The 26,042-nt window shown below is 38.9% G+C and overlaps 1 protein-coding gene across 1 annotated transcript in view; it reads left to right on the plus strand.

The window, feature by feature from the left end:
- The window catches only part of fras1 (Fraser extracellular matrix complex subunit 1), a 161,748-nt gene that overhangs the window by 123,401 nt on the left and 12,305 nt on the right, over positions 1–26,042 (plus strand). The window contains exons 39-56 of the mRNA XM_086169440.1: positions 33–195; positions 1,883–2,015; positions 5,361–5,542; positions 5,684–5,834; positions 8,852–9,115; positions 9,697–9,885; positions 10,548–10,667; positions 11,534–11,713; positions 11,936–12,060; positions 14,127–14,267; positions 15,595–15,822; positions 18,194–18,307; positions 19,599–19,749; positions 21,271–21,430; positions 21,906–22,074; positions 22,949–23,195; positions 23,750–24,094; positions 25,251–25,411. Coding sequence (XP_086025566.1) covers positions 33–195; positions 1,883–2,015; positions 5,361–5,542; positions 5,684–5,834; positions 8,852–9,115; positions 9,697–9,885; positions 10,548–10,667; positions 11,534–11,713; positions 11,936–12,060; positions 14,127–14,267; positions 15,595–15,822; positions 18,194–18,307; positions 19,599–19,749; positions 21,271–21,430; positions 21,906–22,074; positions 22,949–23,195; positions 23,750–24,094; positions 25,251–25,411 — 3,223 coding nt within the window. The remainder of the gene's footprint in view (positions 1–32; positions 196–1,882; positions 2,016–5,360; positions 5,543–5,683; positions 5,835–8,851; positions 9,116–9,696; positions 9,886–10,547; positions 10,668–11,533; positions 11,714–11,935; positions 12,061–14,126; positions 14,268–15,594; positions 15,823–18,193; positions 18,308–19,598; positions 19,750–21,270; positions 21,431–21,905; positions 22,075–22,948; positions 23,196–23,749; positions 24,095–25,250; positions 25,412–26,042) is intronic.

The following is a 26,042-nucleotide window of genomic DNA, read 5'->3' on the forward strand; positions in this document are numbered from 1 at the left end:
ACACCCCCCCCCCCTCCCCCCTCCATTCCCAGGTATGTGACCTCCCTGGACACCGGCAGCCAACCCGTCACCGACGTCTTCCACTTTGTTGTTTACGACGGTGACGGCAACCGCCTCGACAACCAGATGTGCACCATCACCATCGCCTCGGCACCTCGGCGTCCCCCGGTGGTCACCGTCCACAGCGGCATCAAGGTAGCTGTGCGCATATACCATAATTTGGAAAAGTACTTTATCTCGTTTCGAGCACTTAGAACTCACAGCCTGTGCTCATTGAAAGTAAGAAAATGTATTCAGTCGATCGCAGTGCTCGTCTTGAGTACTTTGCGATGCCGCTTCACACCCGCCACTTCCAAGAGGGAAACAGTGCAAATATCATCTTTTAAATTTATCTCCTCTTAATGGTCTTTTTTTTTTACTTCTTCAATAATACGATACACTCACTTACTGTAATATAAGACATTCATAAATTACAGAAGTACATAAAACTGGCAAAAATAATTACAACCGTATAGTACCAACATGAGTACTAGTTTGTCGACGCAAAGTTGTTTGATGCAAAGTTTTACATCAAAAGTTTTACATCAAGTATCATCGTTTCCCTTGATCCTCTCCGAATGATCAATTTGTTTTGATTTCTTTAAAAATACGATACACCTACTTACGGAAAATCAAGTCGGTACTACTTTTAGTTATTTACTGAAAGTACATAAAATTGGCAAAAATGACTGATGAATTACAACCATATAGTACCGCCATGAGTCCTTGTTTATGATACAATAAATAAAATATATATTATAATAATATTAGAGTATCATCTGCATAACAATCCAACTTAATGGAGGTAAAGCGGGGGGTTAATCTGTGAGGGACTATTCTAGACTAGTGTTTTGACCTAAATGCAAGTAGCATAATTATTCTTAAAATGTATCTCAAGGTAAAAATCAAAGGTGAGATTTTTTTTCTTAAAACCAGGCGTGATTTCTTCAGCTTGTCAAAGGACATCACCCTTGCTACACGTAAATACGGCGCCTCGAGATTCGACGCCTCGTCGGTGATCCCGGCGAAGCCCCGCAAAGCCCTTCCCCCTTCGCGCAGCCTTTTGTTTCCCCTCCGTTTAAAAAAGCAGAACACAAAAAGAACGTGAGTGCCGGGGCGGAGAGTCAGCAGAGGATAAACGTGATGTCAGACCTAATGGATGTCAACGCGCCGCTCGGCGCGGAGGCTTAGCATCATATTAGCGCTTGAGTACCCCCTTCTAAACACCACCCCTGCCGGTGCCGGAGCAGACACGGAGTGAAATCTCAAAGGTCCTCGCTTCGAAAGCCTGCCTTTGATTCGCCGGGAGGCCCCGTATTTCTTTTTCCCGCTTGTCGGCAGCGACAAGAGGAAGAATAGCGTCTCTCCCGCGGTTCCACCTGTTAGCCATTTGATTTATTTTGAAAGTACCAGTCAGGGGGGTAGTCACCACCCAAGCGCAAAAACATCCGGCGACGGGTTGTCGCCTTTCAAATCTCCCCAGAATGAACCCCTTTGGAGTAATTCTGGTAGTTTATTGTCACGGGGAGTCAGTTTGCCGCGTTGAGATGCTCGGGGTCGGACAGGAAACGGCAAAGTTCACCCCGCTCGCCCGGCGTCCCCGATAATCCCTTCAGACGGGAGGCTTTAGAAAGCAATCTATTTCCGCAACACAACCTTGTGACCCCCACAGCAGCGGCGGTGCTTTGTCAGATCCCGGAATCTTCCGCCGCCACCTGTCGCTAGAGGACCTACCCGCCGATTCCGTTCCCATGGTTTCGGCGCCTGTCCTGTGAGATGGATGTGAGTGCATTTTTAAAACCCCGCCGTCGATGTTTTTTTTCTCGTTTTTTGTTGTTGTCAGGTGCAGGAAGGCGGCCGCGTGAAGCTGTCGACCAATCACATCACAGTGTCCGATGTGGACACGCCCAGGAAGGACCTGCTGGTGTGGCTGGTCAGCCCCCCCAAGTACGGCTTCATCGAGAACACGGCGAAAGGTGAGGTTATCGTCGCGGAACGCCGTTTTGTTTTTGGGCTAACAAAGCCGGCGGGGCGACGGATACTCTAAGGATTTTGCTTTGAAAGGTCATGTCGAAAGTGATCGGATGGGATTTTTTTATTTTATTTTATTTACATGAAATCTTCAAAAGCAATCGCCATGGTTTTCAGCGACAGGATTCCACTGAGCATTTTTAGCTTAATTTTTTTTCATAGCAATTTTCCAGAGGTTTCGGTCTTTGGCTGACGTCAAAACCAAGTCGGATGGGACCGTCTGGAATAAACCACCATATTCTGGAAACAGAACACGCCAACTTTAATTGGGCATCTCGGAAGTTAGCAAGGATGCTAATGGGGCGCCTTTCTATCTGATGCCTCATGACCTAATGTGATCAGGAGGCGATGCTACATGCTACACTCACGGATGTGCACGCGAAGCTAACAGTAGCAGAAGAAATGCAGCATCATCCCACGGTCATGTGAGGATGCGTGGCGATGGCCGCGTCATGTGATCATCGGCAGCCGCTGTTTTGCAACCGATTGGCCGAAACTATTCCCGCCTCCCGCTCGGCAGATCCAACAGCTTTTATTTCTTTATGAAGACATTTTCTTAGGCATAAATGCCGTCCGACGTGAAGCAGACGTTGATTTACTCCCAGCGAAGAGCCACTGTGGCGGTTATTAGACGGAGGCAGCTGGGAGGGATACGTACACCACGGATGGACGTGCACGCTCATTCGTGCGCACACTTACACACACGCATAAACTCATCGTCAATATGCCCGACGACACCGACGCGCAAAATCGCACAACAGATCAGGTCGATGTAAAATTTGCATGATTGTATCAGGGGTGCTTGTAAACACACACACACACACAGATACACGCACACACATGCACATTCAAAGTTGCGCATACACCTTTAGACACAGGATGTATTTATATGCAAAACAGCCACCAACATAATGTTATGTATTTACATTAGCCCAGCTAGCAAATACACACACACACACACACACACACACACACATCCACGCATTGGATGGTGTGATTTATGGTGCATTTAATCTCTGCAGCTGCTAGAAAAACATGCACGTACACACACACGCACACCAACTCACCCACACACTCAGAAGCAAACATGCATAGGCCAGAAGAGAAATTAACACACACGAGCAAGTAACCCAGACAGATACACACACATACACACACACCAATGCACAATTGGCACATATATACCAAAACACACACACACACACACTCACACACACACACAGACACAGTAATGCATGCATCAGATGGTTTAAAATCATGCAATTAGTTTTGCAGCTGCTGGAAAATTTTTGTAACAGTCACACACACACTCTTACACACCCAGCATATGGACACAAAAATACACACACACACACACAAGCAAAAAGGTAGATATGAATTCAAGCACATACACACATACCAACACACATGAACAGACATGTTTGCACGCCCACACCAAAATACACACACATGAACAGACATGTGTACACACACACACACTCTTAATGCACTCTTTTCTCTTTTCAGCTTTAAACAATTTGAAGCGCCATTTTGCACGCGGGCACGCTAACTGATTTCCAGTGATTTCACGTGCGCTGCCATGCCCGTCCCGCCCATTTTCATGGGGAAAATAAATATTCCCTTCATTTTCCGGCCATTCATCGCAAATGTTTTTAAGTCATTTGTTGAAAGTTTTTAACAGCTTTATCGCTGCTTCTCCCCCCCAGTCCTTCAGGGAAATTGTTCACATTTATGATGCTGGCTAGGCCAGCTGGTGTGTTTATTACACTGTTATTACATTTGAATTATATTTGTTCAGGAGTCGTTACCACTCTCTTTTTGTCATCACATTAATCGCTAACTATAATACTCATAGTACGTTTTATTTAAGGCACCTTATTTGGACACTAACAGACATATATTAAAAAAATAATGGTTTAAAATAAACAGTGAAAATAAAAGCAATAAAAAGTGACAAATCACTTAAAAAATAACATAGAGATGCACATATAAAAATATAAATAAAGACGTTGTTATTGGGTTGTAAATATATAACAACTCCCGATGTCAGTAGTTATTGTTAGCATTTATTTGCAATGTGGTATAAAATTGCCCTTACCGGTTATTACATTGATATAAAGTAGTGATAGAGTTTTTTTTATTTTTTTTTTATTTTATTTTTTTTAAAGAATTAGAACGCACTCCCCGTTATGTCAGAACCCGAAACTTTGGAGCGATTACCTCCAGTCGCTCGTCTCTCATCCTCCTCCGCCTGACGCCTCGCCTTCAAACACTGATCCTCGCTGACAGCAGAAGTTGGGAACAAATGGAGAGGAAAAAAAAAAAACAACAACACAAAGTGTGTTTGGTCTCCTGGGTAGGAGACTGGGATTCTATCAGACACCCCGCAACTGGATGCACACACACACACACACACACACACACACACACACAAAGGCGCATATACAAAGAAACACACTCATACAGATACACACATGCTGATACAGATAGAAAGGTAGACACACACACACATACTGACACACACAGATACACAAAGTCATACAAACTCACCTGCAAATACACACACGTACAGTACATCACGGATGCACACACACACTAACCTACAAATACACATGCACACAAAGAAACACACATATACAGATACACACACTCACACACACAAAAGCACATAGTGTATGACGCACACAAAGAAAGGTGCATACGCACACACACTCATACAGATTCACACAGGAAAAGGCACACAGATACATACACTCACACACACACACACACACACACACACAGACACACACACACACACACACAGATACACAAAGTCACACTTTAGCCCATGCAGACACAAAGGCACATTCACAAAGAAACACACTCATAGAGAGACACACACACATGTACAAAAATACAAACACACACCCATGTGCACAAAGTCACAAACCCACACGCACACACACACACACACACACATACACACACACACACACCTGCAGTGTCCTGACTCAGCTCATCTTCCTCCCCGATGAATGACTCAGTTCTTTGTCATTGAGTGTCGTGTGCGTGTGTGTTTGCTTGTGAAGATTTAAAAGAAAAAAAGTGTTATTTAAAAAAATACATTTTCCAGGGTTTACGATTTGAATTGCTTATTGCTTATTTTTTCCCTCGATTTTAGTTACAATTTATGTGAATCTTAAGGACATTTTTAACTTTCCCGCATCCCCTGGGTCTTTTATTTTGGCGGGGCCAAAAAAGATGGCGGCGGCAGGAAGTGACTCCGGCTTCCTTCCCCCTCTCCTCAGGCGGGCCCTCGGGGGCCGTCACCCCGGACGCCCCCTTCTCAGTGGAGGATCTGACGTCGGAGCGCATTTTCTACGTGCAGAGCTCGGAGGCGGAGCCTCTGGCGCGGCGCGACGCATTCAGCTTCTACATCAGCGACGGGAACAGCCAGACGGAGGCTTTTAATGTGGAAATCCAGATCGAGGTGACTGTTTCCTGTCGGACGCACGCGCTAACTTTACTTTTTTGATTTCCTGTCATTTTTAGAAATATGAATGAATATCTTTTTGATGTTTAAATGTGATTTAATATGATGCGCCCTGACCCGGCGCCCTTGGGCCTGCAGGGGGGAGTGCCGCGCCCCCTGGTGGCCGTCAGCAGCATCCAGGTGGAGGAGAACTCGGGGGTGGTCATCACCAACGCCTCCATCAGCCTCCTGGAGACACACACACACGACAGGGATGTCCTCTTCACCGTCATCAGGAAACCAGCCTACGGTCAGACACACACACACACACACACACAGAGGCAGAGATACACACACACTTAGGCAGAGACACACGCACATTGGCAGACACATACAGAAAGAGACACACATACATGGGCAGACACAACTACGGGCAAAGACACACACACACACAGGCAGAGACATACACACACACACACACACAGATACATAGAGATGTAGAGTCATACACACACACACACACATATAGACACAGAAACACACACACACACACGGGTAGAGACAGTATTGCAAACGCTGAGACACAAACACACACAGGCAGAGATATAAATACACACACACATAGGCTGACACACACACAAATTGGCACAGACAGTCACACACACATCTAGACACACACACACACACACACATATAGGCAGACACAGACACTAACATCGAGACACACACACACATATATAGCAAGACACACATACACAGACAAACACACACTGACGGAAACACACACACAGATACAGAGAGACATAGAATCCCACACACACACATAGGCACAAAAGCACACACACACAAGCAGGCAGAGACACATACAGATATAAACACACACACACACAGACACAAAAACACAAACACACACACACACACAAACAGTCACAGACAGTCACACACACACAAGCATCGAGACACACACACACATACCTATAGGCACACACACACACACACACACACACACCTCCTTTTCTTATCTTCCCTCACCACCTATTCCCTTTCTAACGGATCTCCTCTTCCTCATCTTCTCTTCAATTCCCTTCTTTTCTCCTCTCCTCCTCCTCTTCATCCCCTCTTCTTTTCTTTTCTCCTCTTCTCTGGTGGAGTCTTTAACCATAAACACCCGCTACCCATCCAAGAGGATCTGTAATGGAGTTTGTGTGTTTGTGTGTGTGTGTGTATGTGTGTGTTTGCAGGCTGTGTAACATGAAATAATGATGGCGTCCGCTGTAAATCCGATGAATGAATCATCTCGGAGACGCTTCGGAGGCGGAGGCTCCTGTTTTATTTACACCTGTTCACGTGCACGGCTGGAGTCCATGCCGCTGAGCACACACACGCACACACAGGTGCACGCGTGGAGTGTCTGCGGTGCGGACTGACGTGCGCCATCCATGATAGATGGTTCAATTCACTTTCAAATGGTTCTGTCTGATCTGATCTGACATTTGAAAAAAAAACCAAATCCAATATTTATTATTTTTTTATTTATTTCATAAATAAATAGATAGATTGATCAATAAACAAATAAACAAGCCCTGCTCTGTTTTTCCTCCCCGTGTTTAAAATCCCCGATGTCTCTAAAATTCACTTACTGCTGTTTTTTTTTTTTTTCGTGTTATATCAGGAAATAAACAAACCTCAGGCGTCTCTCACCTGCTGGTGCTTTACTGCCAAATATAAATAGATTAATTGAAAAATAGAAATATAAAATTAAGATAAAAAATGTTGGCGTAACAGAAATACAGACTAAATGGCCAAAAAAAAAGTATTGTATTAATTAATTAAATGTACTGGTTATTATCATTATTGTTGTTATTATTATTATCACTATTATTATTATTATTTTATTTATTAATTATTATACATTTTTAAATTGTATGAATTAATTAGTTTTTTAGATTGGTGGGGAACATATATAATTAATAATTATAATATAATAATCATAACAATAATAAAAGCAATAATAATAGTTATTCCTATATTTTATATCCTCTTTTGTTTTTTCCCTTCAGGGGTCGCCACACTGAATCAACCTTCTCCATCTAACCCTATTCTCTGTATCCTCCTCTCTCACAGCAACTACCTTCATATCCTCTCTCACTACGTCCATGAATCTTCTCTTTGGTCTTCCTCGAGACCTCTTGCCTGGCAGCTCCAATTCCAGCATCCGTCTACCAATATATTCTTTATCCCTCCTCTATACATGACCCAACCATCTCAGTCTGGCTTCTCTGACCTTCTCTCCAAAACATCTAACATGTGCTGTCCCTCTGATAGACTCATTCCTGATCCTATCCATCCTGGTCACTCCCAAAGAGAACCTCAATATCTTCATTTCTGCAACCTCTAGCTCTGCCTCCTGTCTTACCGTCATTATAACTGTTTCTAGTCCATACAGCATCGCTGGTCTCACCACTGTCTTGTACACCTTTTCTTTCATTCTGGCCAATATTCCTCTTTCCCTTCGTACCCCTGACACTTTTCTCCACCCATTCCAACCTGCTTGAACCCGTCTCTTCACCTCTATTCCACACTCTCCACTGTTCTGCACTGTGGACCCCAAGTACAGTACATAATGAAGTATATTATTATCACTTATAATACTACTACATTAATTATATCAATAGTGATAGCAATAATAATGATGATAATAATAATAACAGTAATAGTGATGACAATAATAATAGCAGTGCTAATCGGTATTAACATTAAATAATTTATAATGATACACTTTATTTAAAGCACCTTATATTGACAAATCTTCACAAAATAGAAATGTAAAAGAAACATTAATAAACAATAAGAGTGACAAAGTGGTTAAAAAAAGGACTAATATTATGAATAATAATTAGAATCATATCATAATTATCATAATATCACTACAAATATAATTAAAATAGTAATTATGCCAATTATAGCCATGATAATAACATTATTCTATTATTATAGCCATTAATCAACTATTACAACTATTAGTACTAGTAATTATATTAATAATAATATTTTAATTATTCTCATTATCAATATGATTTATTTCTTTATAAAGAAAAAAAGAAAAAAACAAGAAAGCTATTTCTCCTCCTCCTTCATCCGTCCTCCTTCTCCAGCATCTAATCCAACTTTCTACCTTCTCACCATCTCCTCCACCATTCTCCCCATCCTTCCACATCTTCATCCACCCTCTCCTCCTCCTCCGTCTCTCCAACCATCTCCGCCACCCTGTCCGTCATCCCTCCTCCGCCCCGCTGACCCGGCTCTTCTCCACCTCCGGCTCCACAGGGAAGCTCCGCCGTCGTCAGTTCTACTCGCAGCCGCTGGAGAACGGACGTGTTCTTTCCCAGGGCTCCACCTTCACCTACCAGGACGTCCTGGACCGGCTGCTGGTTTACACGCCAGAGACGGTGAGCGGCGGCGCCGACGCCGTGGACTTCACCCTGACGGACGGGAGCTCCACCCAGACGGGCCGGCTGGAGTTCACCATGGACGTGAGGAAGAGTGAGGGCCCGAGGATGACGGTGAATCGGGGGCTGCAGCTTCCAGCGGGTAAGCAGGGGAGCAGAGACCGCCTTTGTCTTATTCCTTAGTAATAACTCATTAATAACCTATTACACCTGTCTTTTTTTTTTTTTTCCAAATTTTTTTTTTTTAAATACACATTTTCTTTTAAAATGATCCTGAAGCTTTAAACTTCTTTCAGCAAAATTCTGAAAAATAAAATTGTCCACATTCAATATTATTCATATGTAATATAATAATGCATGTTTTTAATTTTGTTTTTATTTACACTTTGCACTTGCCCTCTTATTTATTCATTGATTCAATTTGTCGATTCAATATTGTTAATCTATTCGTACTTAATTAAAAGATAAATTAATGCAGAGTAATTTTTTTTTTTTTCTAGTGTTGTTATAGCGAGAATTACAAACAAAAGAATTATGAATGAAATTTCCTTTGTTGAAAATTTTTTTGATAGATTCTGGGAGGGGTTTAACCCTTAATTAGTGTGAAGAAATGTACTAATTTTAAGAAAGTAGCTATTATTGGTAAACGTAATAGCACATTAATTAACATGACGCATTTGCAGTAGTTTTGGTCACCGAAGCCGATCGGCGGTTCTTCCGCAGGCACCTGGTCAAAGATCTCTGAGCAGAACCTGAAGGGGTCGGACGTGGACTCGGACAGCCTGAAGCTCCGCTACGTCCTGACCAAGGACCCGCCGGTGGGGCGGCTGCAGCTGCGGCGGGGGGAGCGGCTGGAGCAGCTTTCAGCCAAAGGCCCTGTCCAGAGCTTCACCCAGGACGACGTCAACAAAGGTGGGAGAACCGGCGCTTCAGCCGCGGGTCGGGATAAGCGAGAGCTATTTCATTTATTATCACACTATTACATTTCATGTTTAATTTTTTTTTCATGTAATTTCCAGATTACGTCCATCATATTCTGCTTTTTTTGTTTCAGCTAATTTTCTCCCACAATAGGAAAGCAGATTACTGGTGATTTCAGGAGATTTGCTATCATTTTGAAAAAATACTCTATTTGATATTTTATTTTGTTTATTTTTTCCCTTTTTGTTTGCATTTGAATTCAATTGATTTTCCTACAAAATGTAAAAGCAGGTCAGTGGTGATTTCAGGGGTTTTCTGATTATTTTGAAAAAAAAACTAATTCTACTTATTTATTTATTAATTAACATTAGTTTTCTCCATTTCATTTGCATTTTTCCCCATTGTGTGCATTTTAATTAATCTAATTTTTGATTTCATATCATTTATTTATTATTCTATTTATTTATCTATTGTTATTTATTTTTCACTTCTTAAAATTTCCTTTGAATTGAACCAAGTTGGGTTTTTTTTTTGTTTTTTTTTTTGTAATTTTTTACCATTCATCTTCCTGCTAACGTCCTCGTAGCTTCTTGCTAATCCCCGTCTCGGGTTTAGCATTGGAGCTAGCGTTGTGCTAACGCTCTGCTCCTCAGGCCTGCTGCAGTTCAGCCACCAGAGGGGGGAGCGGGGGGGCAGCCTGGCCTTCAAGTTCAACCTGGTGGATCCGGAGGGGAACAAGCTGATCGACCAGTCTTTCTTCATCAGCGTCCTTGGTGTGTCCCTTGGAGCCCGTAGAACACGTGCAGATAAAAATTCAAAGAACAACATCATCAAAAACAGGACATATACGATTGGAAAATGAAAAACTGTTGAAACACATACTTTATTTTCATAAACAGGAAACACAGGTTTTTCTTCATTAACTTATTATTATTATCATTATTACTAAGCACATTAACATTACTGTTTTATTTCTATATAAATATATTTATATATTTAAGTTTTTTTTTCATCATTTTGTTCTTTGTATTTATTGAAACTAATCTGTTGTTAGGTTTTATTTTCCTTGCGTCTTCTGTTTTTCTCTCTTTATTATTTCTATCTAATTGTTATGGTTTTATTGTTAGCATTCTTAATTATTTTAACAAACATGAAGGGGTAGCATGTCTCCAGCGATAAATGACACAAAGATGTTTTTAAATATGTAGTTTTTATTGTAATAAACTATTATTTAAGCAAATTGTTGTCTTTTATTAGTATTGGAGTCATTTTTAAATTTTTTACATTTAGTGATAATATTCAGTTTTATTTGATTATTATTATTAATAATAATGTAATAATAATCTTCTCACCATCATCATTGTTATAAGAATAAGAATAAGAAGAATAAGAATAAGAAGAACTTTATTTATCTCGAAAGAAATTGTCGTGCCAGAGTTTCAAGTAAAACATAACAATAATAAATAATAGTGGGAAATTGTAAAAAAACAGTAAAAAAAATAAAATGTATCATTATCGTCATCATTATCAAAATAATTATCATCATTATCAAAATAATTAGTATGAAAAAATGACTATTATTTTGGGAAATAACAAATCGGAAATAACTGCTAACAAGGTCTTTTTAATCTTTCCTCAGAGGACCGCCTCCCGCCGGAGGTGGTGGTGAACAAGGGCCTGGTACTGGAGGAGAACACGGTGAAGAGGCTGACCACGCTGCAGCTGTCCGCCAGCGACCAGGACAGCGAGCCGGCCGAGCTGCTCTACCAGCTCACCTCTCAGCCTGCGCTCGGACACCTGGAGCTCGCCGCCAACCCAGGTGGGCGACGGCGGCGCGGGAAACAAAAAAAAACGACAAACACTATGGAAACATGAGTTATTGCAGACAATTAGTGAAGCCCTGCAGACTCAGAGAGCTTTCTTTCTAAAATCAGTTTCAAATTATTCCTGTTGTAAAGAAGCATAACACACGTGTGTGGGTGTGTGTTTGTGTGCGTGCCTGTGTGCACGTTCCCCCCCCCCCCCTTGTGACCCTCCCCAGGCTCCAGGATCAGCAGCTTCACCCAGGCAGACTTGGCGTCTCGCGGCGTCCAGTACGTCCACAGCAGCGAGGAGGAGAAACACTCGGACCAGTTCTCTTTCACCGTGTCAGATGGAACCAACCAGGTGTGTGTGTGTGTGTCTGTGTGTGTATGTGTGTGTGTGTGGGGGGGGAACATGGATGGAAAACCAAACCCTCATTGAACATATTGTAGAAAAGTAAATCTCCTGAAATTCGACAAATTAAATAAAAAAATTAACTAATATGAAAAAAATCCCCTAAATTAAAAGAAATTCACATAAAAATCTGTTTTGACCTCAAAGACTATTGAACAGAAGTTGGTCAAGACGAACTGCAATTTATTACATTTTTATTACAATGGAATTTCCATTTTACACCGATCCTTATTTTCTTCAGATGATCTTTGCTAAAGCTCCTTGATGTATTTCCACATTCTTTTTCTATCATTGGACTTGTATACTTTTTGTATCCCTTTTTTTCTAATTTTTAACTCCTGATTGTTCTTTGTGTTAATTGATATTTTTTGATTTTCATTTTTTAGTCTAAAAATTCTGAAATTTCTATTCAGCCTATTGTATCTATTTTTCATTTTTATGATCATATCAATTTTTAATCTGATTTATTTTTCCCAGTTCTAGGTTATTTTCACATTATTTCTCATTAATTTTGAAGATTTTTTTTAATATATTTTATATATATATATATATTATATTTCTTAACTTTTTAATTGCATTACACATTTGCAAACACATTTTTCTCTCCCAGTTTTCCACTGGCAAGCTAATATGGCGTCAACCATCTCCATCCATATGAGGCTGAATTTTTTTTTTTTTTGGTCAATTTCATGCTTTGCCTCAGTGGCTATCAAGAGCACAGAGTGGGTGTCCTCATATGAGGACGCCGGCATCATCATGACACCCCACACCACCGGGGTTGGGATGTAGTCGTCTCTGTCTCTCCGAGCCGCCAGGCACAGGAATCCCTTGGCTGGAAACAAACGAAAAGCAAAAAAAAAAAAACAAAAAACACAAAAATCAATGGAGGCTGAAGCGGTGCCGGCGCCCGGGAGGAAGTTCCTCTGTGCATAAATCTGACTTGCTAATCCCTCTAATGGCGAGCGCGAGGAAGGGAGTCAACACGCCTGGCTTCACGCCCGACTCCGCCACCACCGAGGTGTGAGGTTAACCCTTCGCTCGCCGTGATTTTTTTTTCTTTTTTTTTTTTTTGTCAATTTTTTTATTTTTTTATTTGTAGGATGTTGTAGTTTATTTCCAGAATTTTTATTGTCATTCCCTTTAAGAGATTTATTTGTGATTTTTTTTTTTTCTGTTATTTTTTTGCACTTTTGCACTCAATTTCCTTCAGTGTCTTTCTATCCTTTTTTTCTAGGTAGTGACTTTAGGGTCGATGTTGAGATGTAAATTTCAGAAAACTCCTGGTCCAACTGGGCGCCGAGCGCCAGCCCGCCACCGCCATCACAGCTTCAGTTTTATTTTTGCAGGGTTAATGACGTAAAACCTTCGCTCTCTGTGCTCGAAGTAGAACATTTCCATCTTTTTTGCAAGTGTTGGAACGAGTGTGTTTATAAAGGGCAATTTATAATTGGTTTCAGGGATGTGCCCACACACACACACTCATGCACACTCTGCAAAGGAAGTCTCTGCAGCGTCTTTTAGAAATACATGCGGAACGTCAGCGGGGGTTTTCGTACGGAGGCCCTGAGGTGCCAGAACACAACAGCTAATCAGATCATGGACACAAATTACAAATCATAAGGAGGAGGAACAACCAGGGATAAACAAGCAGAAGGGAAATGAGGCGTAAGGAGGACGAGCTCTAACCATCTCTGATTGACTGTCTTATTTTTCTCCCCCTTAATTTATATCCGGTAATTTCTGGTAAAAAAAGAATGTTTTTTTTCCCTGTGGATTTTCCCAATTTTTTTTTGAGATGCTGATGTTAAATGTTTTTTTTCCTTTGGTAATTCATTGGCAATTTATGAGCAAATTTTGAAAAAAACATATTTTTTCCTTTTTTTTTTTCCATTTTATAAGGAAATGCACGGCAGTGCAGTCTAAGAGGACACAATATTATAATGATATTTTTTGCAAATTCGTCGCGAATATATCTTCCTCCTGCGTTCATGCCGCTGTGTTGCCGTTGTGCGCAGGTCGCCCAGACGTTCTACATCACCATCAAGCCGGTGGACGACTCGCTGCCACTGCTGCTCGTCCCAGGGATGCGGGTCCAGGAGGGCGTGAGGAAAACCATCACCGAGTTTGAGCTGAAGGCCACCGACGCCGACACCGAGGTAGGGCTCTGAGGAAGAATACAAACTTCCTGTTTGGCACGACCTTTGGGGGTGTGCCATTTAACATTTTGTGGAAAAAATATTGGTAAAAAACATTAACATGTAAAAAATCACGCCAAATTAGAGGGAATTTACTTAAAAATCAGCTCGGACCTCAAAGATATTTGAATAAAGTCGGTCGAGAACAGCTGAAGTTTATTACATTGTTATTACAATGAAATTACATCGGCAGCTCTTCACGTTATTCAGGTAGTCCTTTGCTAAGACTATTGCAGGGATTTCTAGATTTTTTCGGAATTTACTTGAATTACTTAGATTTTCTCTTTTTGCTAATTTTCTATTTAAATCTTGATCATCTTTTTGTCAATTGATATATACATATATATATATGTATATATATTTTTTTTTTTTCAGGTTGTTTCTCGTGGAGGCACTTCATATACACATATGATATCTAAAAAAAATCAAAACTTATTTATCAAATGCATCTATTTTTCATTATTATTATCATGACATTAACATAATTTGACTTATTTTATATTTGATGGAGAGATAAATACAGACTTCCTGTTTGTTACGACATTTCACCTTTATGACATGAGTCACCCAAGGGAAATTATTTTTATTTTTAATCAGTTTTTAATTATTTCAGTAATTATATTTCAGTTAATTATTTGTTTCATTTAAAATTATTTTGATGGTAATTTATTGATTTATTATCATCGTGACAAAACGTTAATAACAAAGTACTTACATAAGCAACAGCTAATTTCATAGTAGTACAATAAAAGTAGTTCATTGAGTAATTAATTATTTATTTGAAGTCTTGTTCAATTTTCTTGCAACCTTTTTTTCTTGTTTTTTGCTAATTTTTCAACGTTTCCTGAGCCATTTCTTAACGGTCGTGTTTTTTCTTAATTTCACACTACAGCAATGAGATGCAGTGATAATTATGATAATAAGAATAATAATGATAATAATAATGCTTTATTGACATCATCCTGCCGCCTGAAAACAACTACACTGTTGCCATGGCAATGCGGCAAAACCAGATGGTGTCGCCGGGACTAGATTGTGTCGTCATTGTTGGTATGACCTTATTGAGACGCTCAATAAGTGTGTGTGTGTGTGTGTGTGTGTGTGTGTGTTTGTTTCACGTGACCTTTATATGATCTCCCAGATATTAAATCTCTGACATTTTATTTTGAAAGTTTAATATCTATCAGAAACAGGAAGCGATGTCATCAGGAGGAGAAACTTCTTAAGCCATCGAAAGAAACTATTATTTAGCACCAGCAGGAGACTCTGACCGCTCTTCCTCCTCCAGGCCGAGTCCATCGTCTTCACCGTGGTCCAGGCGCCGCGTCACGGTGCCATCGAACGCACCATCAACGGGCAGCACCACCGGCAGACGGGCACCTTCACCATGGATGATGTTTACCAGAACCGCATCAGCTACAACCACGACGGATCCAACTCCCTGAAGGACCGCTTCACCTTCTCTGTCACCGACGGCACCAACCTGCTCTTCATGGTGGAGGAGGGCGGCAAGGAGGTGTGTGTGTGTGTGTGTGTGTGTGTGTGTGTGTGTGTGAACCTCATGACATTTTGGATTCACTTGAAGTTTGGGTTTTATTAACAGATGCTTATGTGTGTAGTTCTATTGAATGTGTGTGTGTCTCTTTCCATGACCTTTATATAATAGGTTAATGATGTGTGTGTGTGTGTTTTTGTGTGCGTGTGTGAGTATGAGTGTTTGTATTTGTATGTTATTTCCACCAGGTAAAAGGTGGAAATTGTGTGTCTGAGTGTGTTTGTATATGCACACATGCATTTGTGTGTGTGTGTGTGTGTATGTGTTTGTGTGTGTACACATTTATGTGTGTCCATGTGTGTGTGTGTTGTAAATTCCACCGGCAAAAAGTTTGTGTGCACAAATGGCCGTGTGTGTGCGTGTCTGTGTGTGTGTGTGTGTGTGTGTGTGTGTGTGTGTGTTTGTGTATGTATATATGTGTGAGTGTGTTTGTATGTAGACGTATCATTTCCACCAGCAGAAAATGTGTGTGTGTGTGTGTTTGCACATTTGCATATATGTGTGTGTATTCAAAAAAACCTGTTTATGTTAGTCTCATAACATATGTGTGTGTGTGTGTGTCTGTGTTTGTGTGTGTGTATTTATATACACACAACATGAATGTATTTATGTGTGTATGTATGAATGTGCGCTTATGTGTGCATGTTTGTATGTATACACGTAACATGTATGCATACATGTATTTATGTGTGTGTGTGTGAGACAGAGAAGGCCTTTAAGAGCTAGTCCTCACAAGTAGGGATGTCCCTCTGATGTGTGTGTGTATCTGTGCCAGTTTTATGGCCTATCCACTGCTGATTGTCCCTATCACTCAACTGAATGGCAGTAACACATACGTAAACACACACACACACACACACACACACACACAAACACACATCCTCACTTGAGGACATTGCATCTGACCATCAGAGTTCCTGCAGCTGCTTTACTCACTAAACTCTTATATTTTACGTTTAGTTTGAAAGACTGAATGAATTAATGAATAAATGAATTTCTATTTCGCACAAAATCCACTAAACAGTTACTTTAACTTTTACTTATCAAAAAAAAAAAAAAATTCTTTTTTGTCTTTATCTGACCATGCTATTTTAACAGCATACTTCTATTAAGAGTCAAAAAAAAAATATCAGGAAATGAACAAGGAAGTCCAGAAAGTTGTGAAGAAAATACAATTAATTAATACAAATATATATATGAAATTTATAAATGTTATAAATTATGTACATGTATAAATATAAAATCCAAACCTAGTAAAATTGAAAATAAAAAATAAATTATGGTTTGAAAGACAACCTGCAGCTGCAGGGATCGGAGATGGCGGCAGGATGACAAGCACTTGGCTTTGGAATCTGACAGTGTAAAAAATTCAGCAGCCACATCTGGTAAGGGAGAGGTGTCCCGGATGCAGGGCGCCACATGCCAGCTTGCACGCCTTCGTCTCCAACAAGGGGAGGGGGAGAGACAAAAAAACAAGATGGAGGAGGGACCCCCAACAGGGTTTGAAGAATTATCTGAAAAGATTAACGGATACAATTCAATAGAAAAATCAGCTGGGACTAAAGCTCAATTCAAAAATTTGACAAATAATAAAAATAGATACAAATCTGATGTGTAAATATGAGTAAAAGTATTCATCAAGTCACTTAATAATTAAAATGAAAATGTACTTGGAATTGGAAAAAAATGTATATCTGAAATTGAAATTTGGAGCATTTAAAGTAGGACTTAAGCTTAGAAAGACCTGAACAGACATTAATTGGAAATCCGCGGATGGGGTTCAGCAAAAAAAAACAAAAAGTTTTAGCATCCAAATCATCTGGAAATTGGGGGGAAAATTTTTTGAATCAAAATGACTCAAATTTTCTTTAAAACATTGAATGCAGATTTGTATTAAATAGGAGGAAATGTGCGTAGAGACAACATAACAAGAAATTACCCAAAATTTAAAAAAAAAACATTTGCATGCAAATTATCTGAACGTTTACAAAAAAAATGACTTAAAATTTTATTAGAAAATTGTCTGAGAAAAAAATGAAAATGTAATGAAAACACTTTATGAAAATTTGCAAAAAAAAAATAGCATGACAATAATCTGGAAACTCATAAAAATCTTAAAATGATCCGCCTAAAAGCTGCAAAACTACCTTGAGATTTAGCTTCGGTGATTTTGAACAAATTGGTCCTGAGAGTTAGCAAGAAATCAACCAAAAATTAGCAGCGTTACCCAAAAATAGTCCACCAGGATCCATCGGATACTTGGAACCGGGAGTTCTCTCTGGACTTTTTTTTCCAGAGAAGGCTCTAATGCTGATACGCTTTTCCCCTCCAGATCGTGACGGCGGCTCCTCAGAAGTTCAAGATCGACATCCTGCCGGTGGACGACGGAACGCCTCGCATCGTCACCAACCTGGGCCTGCAGTGGCTCGAGTACATGGACAACAAGGTCGGTCAGGGGTCACTGCTCCAGTCCAGGATCAGGGAAACAAAAAAAAAACAAAACAAAATGGTCTTGTCTCCTAATAAACTCATCGGATTAATTTATGAAACTAAAAATGTATGACTAATTGAAAACTGTGTATGAATATGCTGATGAATTTGGCTGATATCATTAATCTCAGTTCATATCAAATACTATGTGAGTTATTTGGTGATTATTCTGTATTCTCTATATGTATACATATAATTCTGGGAGGTTATTTTTTTTCTGTTTTTTTTATTAGTAGCATTTTCTTTAATTCCAAAATTATATTTGCTATTTATTTTCCTTTTTCAATTTTATTTAGTTATTTATTTATTCATTTGTACTTTTCATTTTTTTTATTCATATCAATACACAGCAGCTGAGTGATGGCGGCTTGCCATTATTTTGGTAGGGAAACATACATTTTTGCGCAGAAAACAATAGTTTTGCTGAAAAAAATTAATCATGAAATCGAAATCAGGAACACTAGTAACAAGAAGCTTCGAGTCAAATCAATATATAGGTGATGTATTGATTGTCGATCAGCTGCTTAAGATGTCAGAGGTTATTTGTATGTTTGTCTCTTATAGGTTAGTTCCTGTAAACAAATCATGTTTTTTGGTTCATCTAGTTATTGATTTGTTAATTTATTATCCTTAAACCCCTGGGTTCAGCAAGAACTCGATTGATGAGCTGGGATCTGGCGCTTCCTGCTGGCTGTAAGGCGTTATCGCAGTAGACAGAATTATTCAATTTTTTTCCAACGTTCTAATAAATGAATTGATAAATAATTATTATTTATTTTCCTTTTAGAATTCAATCGCTGAACACATTTTTTTTCACTAAATTTGAGTAAGACACAACCGTGAAAACTGTAAATATAAACCCTGTAATTGATATTTTCTTAAATGGTCATTTAAAAAAATATAATTCTATATTTACTTACTTTTTATTTGTTATTTTATTGTTTTTTTATTGTTTTCCAGCTGAGATCAGTGATTTGGACTGGGATCTTGACATTATAAATGGAAAAGATGCTCTTATTTTTGTAGATACATATTATTATATATGTTTATGTATGTATATATAAACATACATACATACACACACACACACACACACACACACACACACATATATGTGTGTGTGTGTGTGTGTGTGTGTGTGTATGTGTGTGAAAGAAAAAGTACTACATCAGGTATTTGAAGTACTCTACAGTCACAGCTTTCAGTTTCAGTAGTCCAACTGATCCAGGTATGTCTCCATCTCCTAGGCAACCAACCTGATCACAAGGAAGGAGCTGCTGACAATGGACCCGGACACCGAGGACGACCAGCTGGTCTACCAGGTGACCTCTGACCCCAAACATGGCTTCCTGGAGAGCAAGATGAAGCCAGGAGCGCCCCTGACCTCCTTCACGCAAGGTACGCAGTGCACATTCTTTAGAAAGGGTACACTGAGTACTCACCTCCTTCTTACAGGGTACCATGTGTACTTCACCTCCTGCCTATAGGGTATGATGTGTACTTCATCCCCTTCACTAAAAGTACATTGGGTAGTTCACCTCATTTACACGAGTCCAGATACACACTCTTCACAGAGGATACACAGAGTGCTTCCCCTCCTACACACATGGTACTCTGAGTTTGTCACCTTCTGCACACAGGGTATACTGAGTACTTCCCCTCCTTTGCATCGGGTACACTGAGTACTTCGCCTCCTTTGCATCGGGTACACTGAGTACTTCACCTCCTTCTCACAGGGTACACAGAGTACTTCACCTCCTCCAAAGGATGCATTGAGTACTTCAATTAGTCTACATTGGATACACTTAGTACGTCAGCGACCTTAACTCAGGGTACACTAAGCACTTCTACTCCTTTTGACAGGATACACTGAGGAGTACCTCACTCCTTTCGAAAGGGTACTTTGTACCTCACCTCTTTTACAAAAAGTACTTTACATCCTTCACACAATTCCAGATACTGTGTACTTCCCTTCCTCCTCTCACTACATCAATCAAGATCGTGTGTGTGTGTTTGTGTGTGTGTGTGTGTGTGTGTGTGTTTAATGCCGTCCCTGTTAAGATCCGACACCTAAAGGGGGCAGGATTAACCGCACCTGTCAATCAATATTTAATCTCATGACCTGCCCTGTGGGTTCACACAGCCTGTGATTTTTGAAAAGTAATCAACATCAAAATTAGTCTAATTAATTATTAATATACATTCCATATTACTGCAGTTTATTAGAAAAATTCTGTGTATTAGAAAAATACTTAACGATATACTTTATATGAATAATATTCATATTTTGATAATAATAATAAGAAGAAGAAGAATAGTGTGACATTTTTCTTGCGGTACTTATGAGGTCATATTACTATTTAATCAATAATCTTGTGTCAATAACCCAAAATAAATGTGGATGTTTAAATATACATGATGATTTTTATTCATAAATATAAATAATATCAAAACTAAAGTACTAAATAATAAAATAAAAATAATAATGATTATTATTATTGTTTTTAATATTTCTATACTTTTTATTGTTGGTGTAATTAAAGTTTGATAACAAAACCTTTTTTCAGATATTAGTATTTGACCACTATTATTATTTATTTGAATATTAATACCATCATATTATTTTGGGGGCGTCATTTCATTATTTTATATTGTTTGCATCAAGATTTGATCTAGTAAATTGAAGTTTGTTTGTGTTTACATACATATTTATATATATATATGTACTGTATCTACATATAGATAGATAGATAGATAGATAGATAGATAGATAGATAGATAGATAGATAGATAGATAGATAGATAGATAGATTTTTAAGAGTTTGCTCAATTTTCAATGTTTGTTCTGCTCCTTGTTTCTGGTTGTCTTTGTTGCTCTCCTTGTTCTGATGGTCTCTGGCTGTTCTTGTGGTTCCTCAGCTGATATAAACCTGGGTCTGATCCGCTACGTGCTCCACCAAGAGAATGTCCAGGAGACCATGGACACCTTCAAGTTTTTGGTCAAGGACAGCAAGCCCAACCTGGTCACTGACAACGTCTTCCACGTGCAGTGGTCCCTCATCAGCTTCCAGCACAGCAGGTCCTGCTGCTTATCTCGATCAATAATTTTGACAGTTTAACAGATTTATTGCTTCTTACAGCTTTTTATTTTATTTTATTTTATTTTATTTTAATTGTTCATCAATTAATTTATTTAGATATGATTTTATTTTTATATATCATCTATTTATTTGTACGTATTTATTTATTTGTTTCATTTATTTCAAACTTTGTATAATTGTATTTCATTTCCGTGGTTATTTAGAAATTATCTTTGTGTAATTTTAGATATTCTTTATTTATCCCTACATATACCGGTAGTTTTCATGTATTTATATTTTTTATCAAAATACTGTTTTTTTTTTTTGTTTTTTGTTTTTTTTACATATTTTCTAAATTAATTGATATTTTTTATTCATTTCAGTCTTGAACGGGTTGTAGTCTTGGGGCCTTTCAGTCATGCCCCAAAGGTGTCGTAGCAGTGTAATGACCTGCAACATCGTGTTATTACACAGTTACAACGTGAGCGAGAAGGCGGGCACGGTGGCAGTGACGGTGAAACGGACCGGCAACCTGAACCAGTACGCCATCGCGCTGTGCCGCACCGAGCAGGGCACCGCCACCTCCTCCAGCGGCGTGGGGTCACAGCCCGGCCAGCAGGATTACGTGGAATACGCCGGACAGGTAGGATGCGTGGGTGGAACTGTCTGTCGCTATGGCGACCCTGTCAAAACTGATGGGGAGGCAGGGTGAGTGAATTTAGAAAATGAGATGAAGCTGTATGTTTGAAGATGAACCCCAAAAAATTTGGATCAGAAAATGTGTCTTGAAAATGTTTAGGAAAAAAAAAAAATACACCTGAAAAAATAATGCTAGTTTAAATAAAAAGGGAAAAACATAAATAAATTAACCTAAAATTGATTAGGATTAAATGTTAATAAATGAATATAACTGCAATTAGAAAAATAAAATATGAAAAAAAAAACTATGAATAGATATTGAAAAGTGCATTTAAAAATACCAATTACTAAATTAATCATACGAAGAGATTATTTTAACATTGAGAAAAAAACAAATTTACCATCCAAGCAGAAAAATAAGATCATCAAAATAAAATAGAAGAAAAAAGTATAATAGGCAGTACAGGACTGTCTCAGAAAATTAGAATATTGTGATAAAGTTCTTTATCTTCTGTAATGCAATTACAAAAACAAAAATGTCATACAACTGAAATATTGTATTGTAATATTGTAGCCTTTTAATATTTTAATTTGCTGATTATGGCTTACACCTTAAGCAAACACAAAAATCGTATCTCAAAATATTAGAAAATCATGAAAAAGTAATTTTTGTTTTTTCAATTGCGTTACAGAAGATAAAGAACTTTATCACAATATTCTAATTTTCTGAGACAGTCCTGTTAATATAAAGAATATAAAAAGTAAAAATTAGCAATTTGGAATAAAATCACCTTGAAAAATCTCTTAAAAAAAATGTCAAAATTCATTTCCATATTGCAAGATGCATTTGCTCGAGCTGAATCCGGTCCGACCGTCAGGTCCAGTTTGACGAGCGCGAGGACACCAAGGTCTGCACCATCGTCATCAACGACGACAGGGTGTTTGAGGGCGTGGAGACGCTGCAGGTGGAGCTGAGCATGCCCGTCTACGCCCTGCTGGGCGCAGTCACGAGGGCGTCCGTCCGCATCAACGACACGGAGGACGAACCGGCGCTGCAGTTCGACAAGAAGACCTACCACGTCAACGAGAGCGCCGGCATCATCCACGTCCCCGTCCAGAGGAAAGGTACGTCCTCATTTGCCATGGAAACAGCGCAGCCAATGACAGTGATTATTGTGATTATTTCGTAGAATAATGTACTCACATTTTTTCCTGAATCTTATTTTTACAATTACGCAGAAGAATTTTAAAAGAATTATATTTTCATTAAAATAATTTAAAATTTTTAAGCAAGATTATAATGAATATTCAACTGCCAAACTATTTTTTTTCATTAACAATTTATTATAAAAATTCCAACGAAAATCCTATTATTTTTTGAAATAATAGAACCCTTTATTTCTATTCCTTATCCTGGTTATTAGGTTGTTTTTTTTTACAGATTTATTAAAACTTTCATGTGATGTTACAATTTGATTTTTTTTTTTTTTTTTTGTAGAACCGAACCCATCATGACCTTTTTTTTCCCGATTGAATCAGGACGTTATCTTTGTAATAACTGGATTTTAGTCTAAAAATCCTCAATTCTTTCCTCGTCACAGTCTCCCCGCTTTTTGTTATAACGCCGGGCTGGGAATAAATGAGTAATTTTGCGTTTTGCACCACCCCCTCCGGTCCAGGTGACACGTCCAGCACCGTATCGGCCCTCTGCACCACCCAGTCCAAGTCGGCGAGAGGCAGCGGCCTCCGCACGCTGGATTCGGGCTCCGACTTCAAGAGCCGCGGATCGTCGCCGGAGAACCGCGTGGTGTTCGGCCCCGGCGTCAGCATGTCCACCTGCGACGTCCAGCTCATCGACGACAGCGAGTACGAGCTGTCGGAGGACTTGGAGCTGGTCCTGTCTGAACCCTCCGACAACGCTCGCCTCGGCGATGTGACGGTGGCCAAGGTGGTGATCGACGGCCCCAACGACGCCTCCACCGTCACGCTCGGGAACGCAACCTTCACCTTCAGCGAGGACGCCGGTAGCACGCGTTCACTTTTACCTCCGACCTCTAGACGTCTCCGATTTTAGCTTCAAAATTAAAATGCTTAAAGGCTTGAAAAGGGAAATTGCTGAAAAATGTATTTGAGAATAACTGAAATTCTCCATTAGATTAGTTAAAACATTTGCATCAGTTTAACTAAAGATATCTATGAGATTAGCTCTGAAATAGCATGAGATTAGCTAAACGTCTCCATGAGATTGGCTAAAACTCACCTTCAGATTATCTAAAAAGGTTTATGAGATTAACTACAAATCTCTGTGGGACTAGCTAAGAATCCACATGAGATTAGCTGAAAATCTGAAGGACATTAACTAAAAATCTCCAGCAGACGGTTTTAGAATGAACATCAGATTAGATAAAAATCTTCATGAGATTAGCTAAAACTCAATTTCAGATTATGTAAAAAACTATAAGAGATTAGCTAAAAATCTCTGGGATTAGCTAAATATCAACATCAGATTATCTGATAATCTCTTTGAGATGATCTAAAAATCCTCATGAGATTAGCTATGAATCAACATCATATTAGCTAAAAATCTCCGTGAGATTATTTAAAACTTAGTTTCAGATTATTTAAAAACCTACATGAGATTAGCTAAAAAGTCTCTGTGGGATTACCTCAGGAGCAACATCAGGTTAGCTGAAAATCTCCATGATATTCACCAGAACTCAATTTGAGATTAGCTAAAAAAAAAAAAAACGAGTGATAAATTAAGAATTAGCATCAGATTATTTTAAAATATCCACAAGATTAACTAAGCATCAACATCAGACTAGCTCAAAATCTGTGCGACATCAGCTAAGAATCTCCAGGGGATCAGCTAAGAACTACCATCAGATTAGGTAAAATTCTATCAAAAAGTAGCTGAAAATTGACATGAGATGAGCAAAAAATTAACATCAGGTTAGCAAACATTTCAGTGGGATTAGTAAAAAAATTCACTGAGATCGGATGGATATCAATCTGAGATTAGAATAAATTAAATAACGAATTAACTTGATTTTGAGTGCATTAGATACATGAAAATACTTGTCTATTTTTTTTCTCCTTTGACTGAAGTAAAGTGAAACTGTCAGTTTGTATTAGCTACCAAAACGTCCTTATCCACATTTTTTTTTAATTTAATCCCAGGCACCATTGAGATTCTGGTGCAGCGCCGCGGCAGCGACCTCTCCTCCGTGACGTCAGTCTGGTGCGCCACCCGCCCCTCCGACCCCCCCTCTGCCAGCCCGGGGGTGGATTACATCCCCAGCTCCAAGAAGGTGGAGTTCAAACCCGGCAAAACCGAGGAGGTGAGAAATTAGCCATCTAATATAATCTCATCTAATCTAATCCTGTCCCATCGCCACTGTTCCAATTGCATCCAATATAATTCTTTCTCATCTAATATGATATCATCTCCTCTCACATAGTATCATGTTCTGTCATGTAATGTCAAATATTCTTCTTCCATTTTCTGTATGATAATATACATATGATATGTATGATTTATAATATATAGTATAATTTTTTTCTCATGTCATCCAACATAATGTAATCTCACCTTGTCTACTCTAATTTCATTTTTTCTAATCTAATTTATTCTCATGTCATCCAATATAATTTAATCTCATCTTGTCTGCTCAAATGTAATTTTTCTAATCTAATTTATTCTCATGTCACCCAATATAATTTAATGAAATCTAATCTCATTTTCCTTATATAATGTCATGTATTCTGATTTCATCTCTGCTAATTTAATTTCATGTCATCCAATGTAATCTAGTCCTGTCATCTAATCAAGATCCATGACTACTGCTCTAATCCAAATTAATTTCATCTAACGATGCTAAATCTGATGCTAATTCCAAGATAATCCCATCGAAATTGTCATATAATCTAATGTTGATTCTTAGTTTATCCCATGGGCATTTTGAGCTAATC

This window comes from Fistularia commersonii, chromosome 22 (genome assembly GCF_037954325.1).
Source record: "Fistularia commersonii isolate RoL2024-O1a breed Wild chromosome 22, RoL_Fcom_v1.0, whole genome shotgun sequence".
In the NCBI taxonomy this organism is placed as follows: domain Eukaryota; kingdom Metazoa; phylum Chordata; class Actinopteri; order Syngnathiformes; family Fistulariidae; genus Fistularia; species Fistularia commersonii.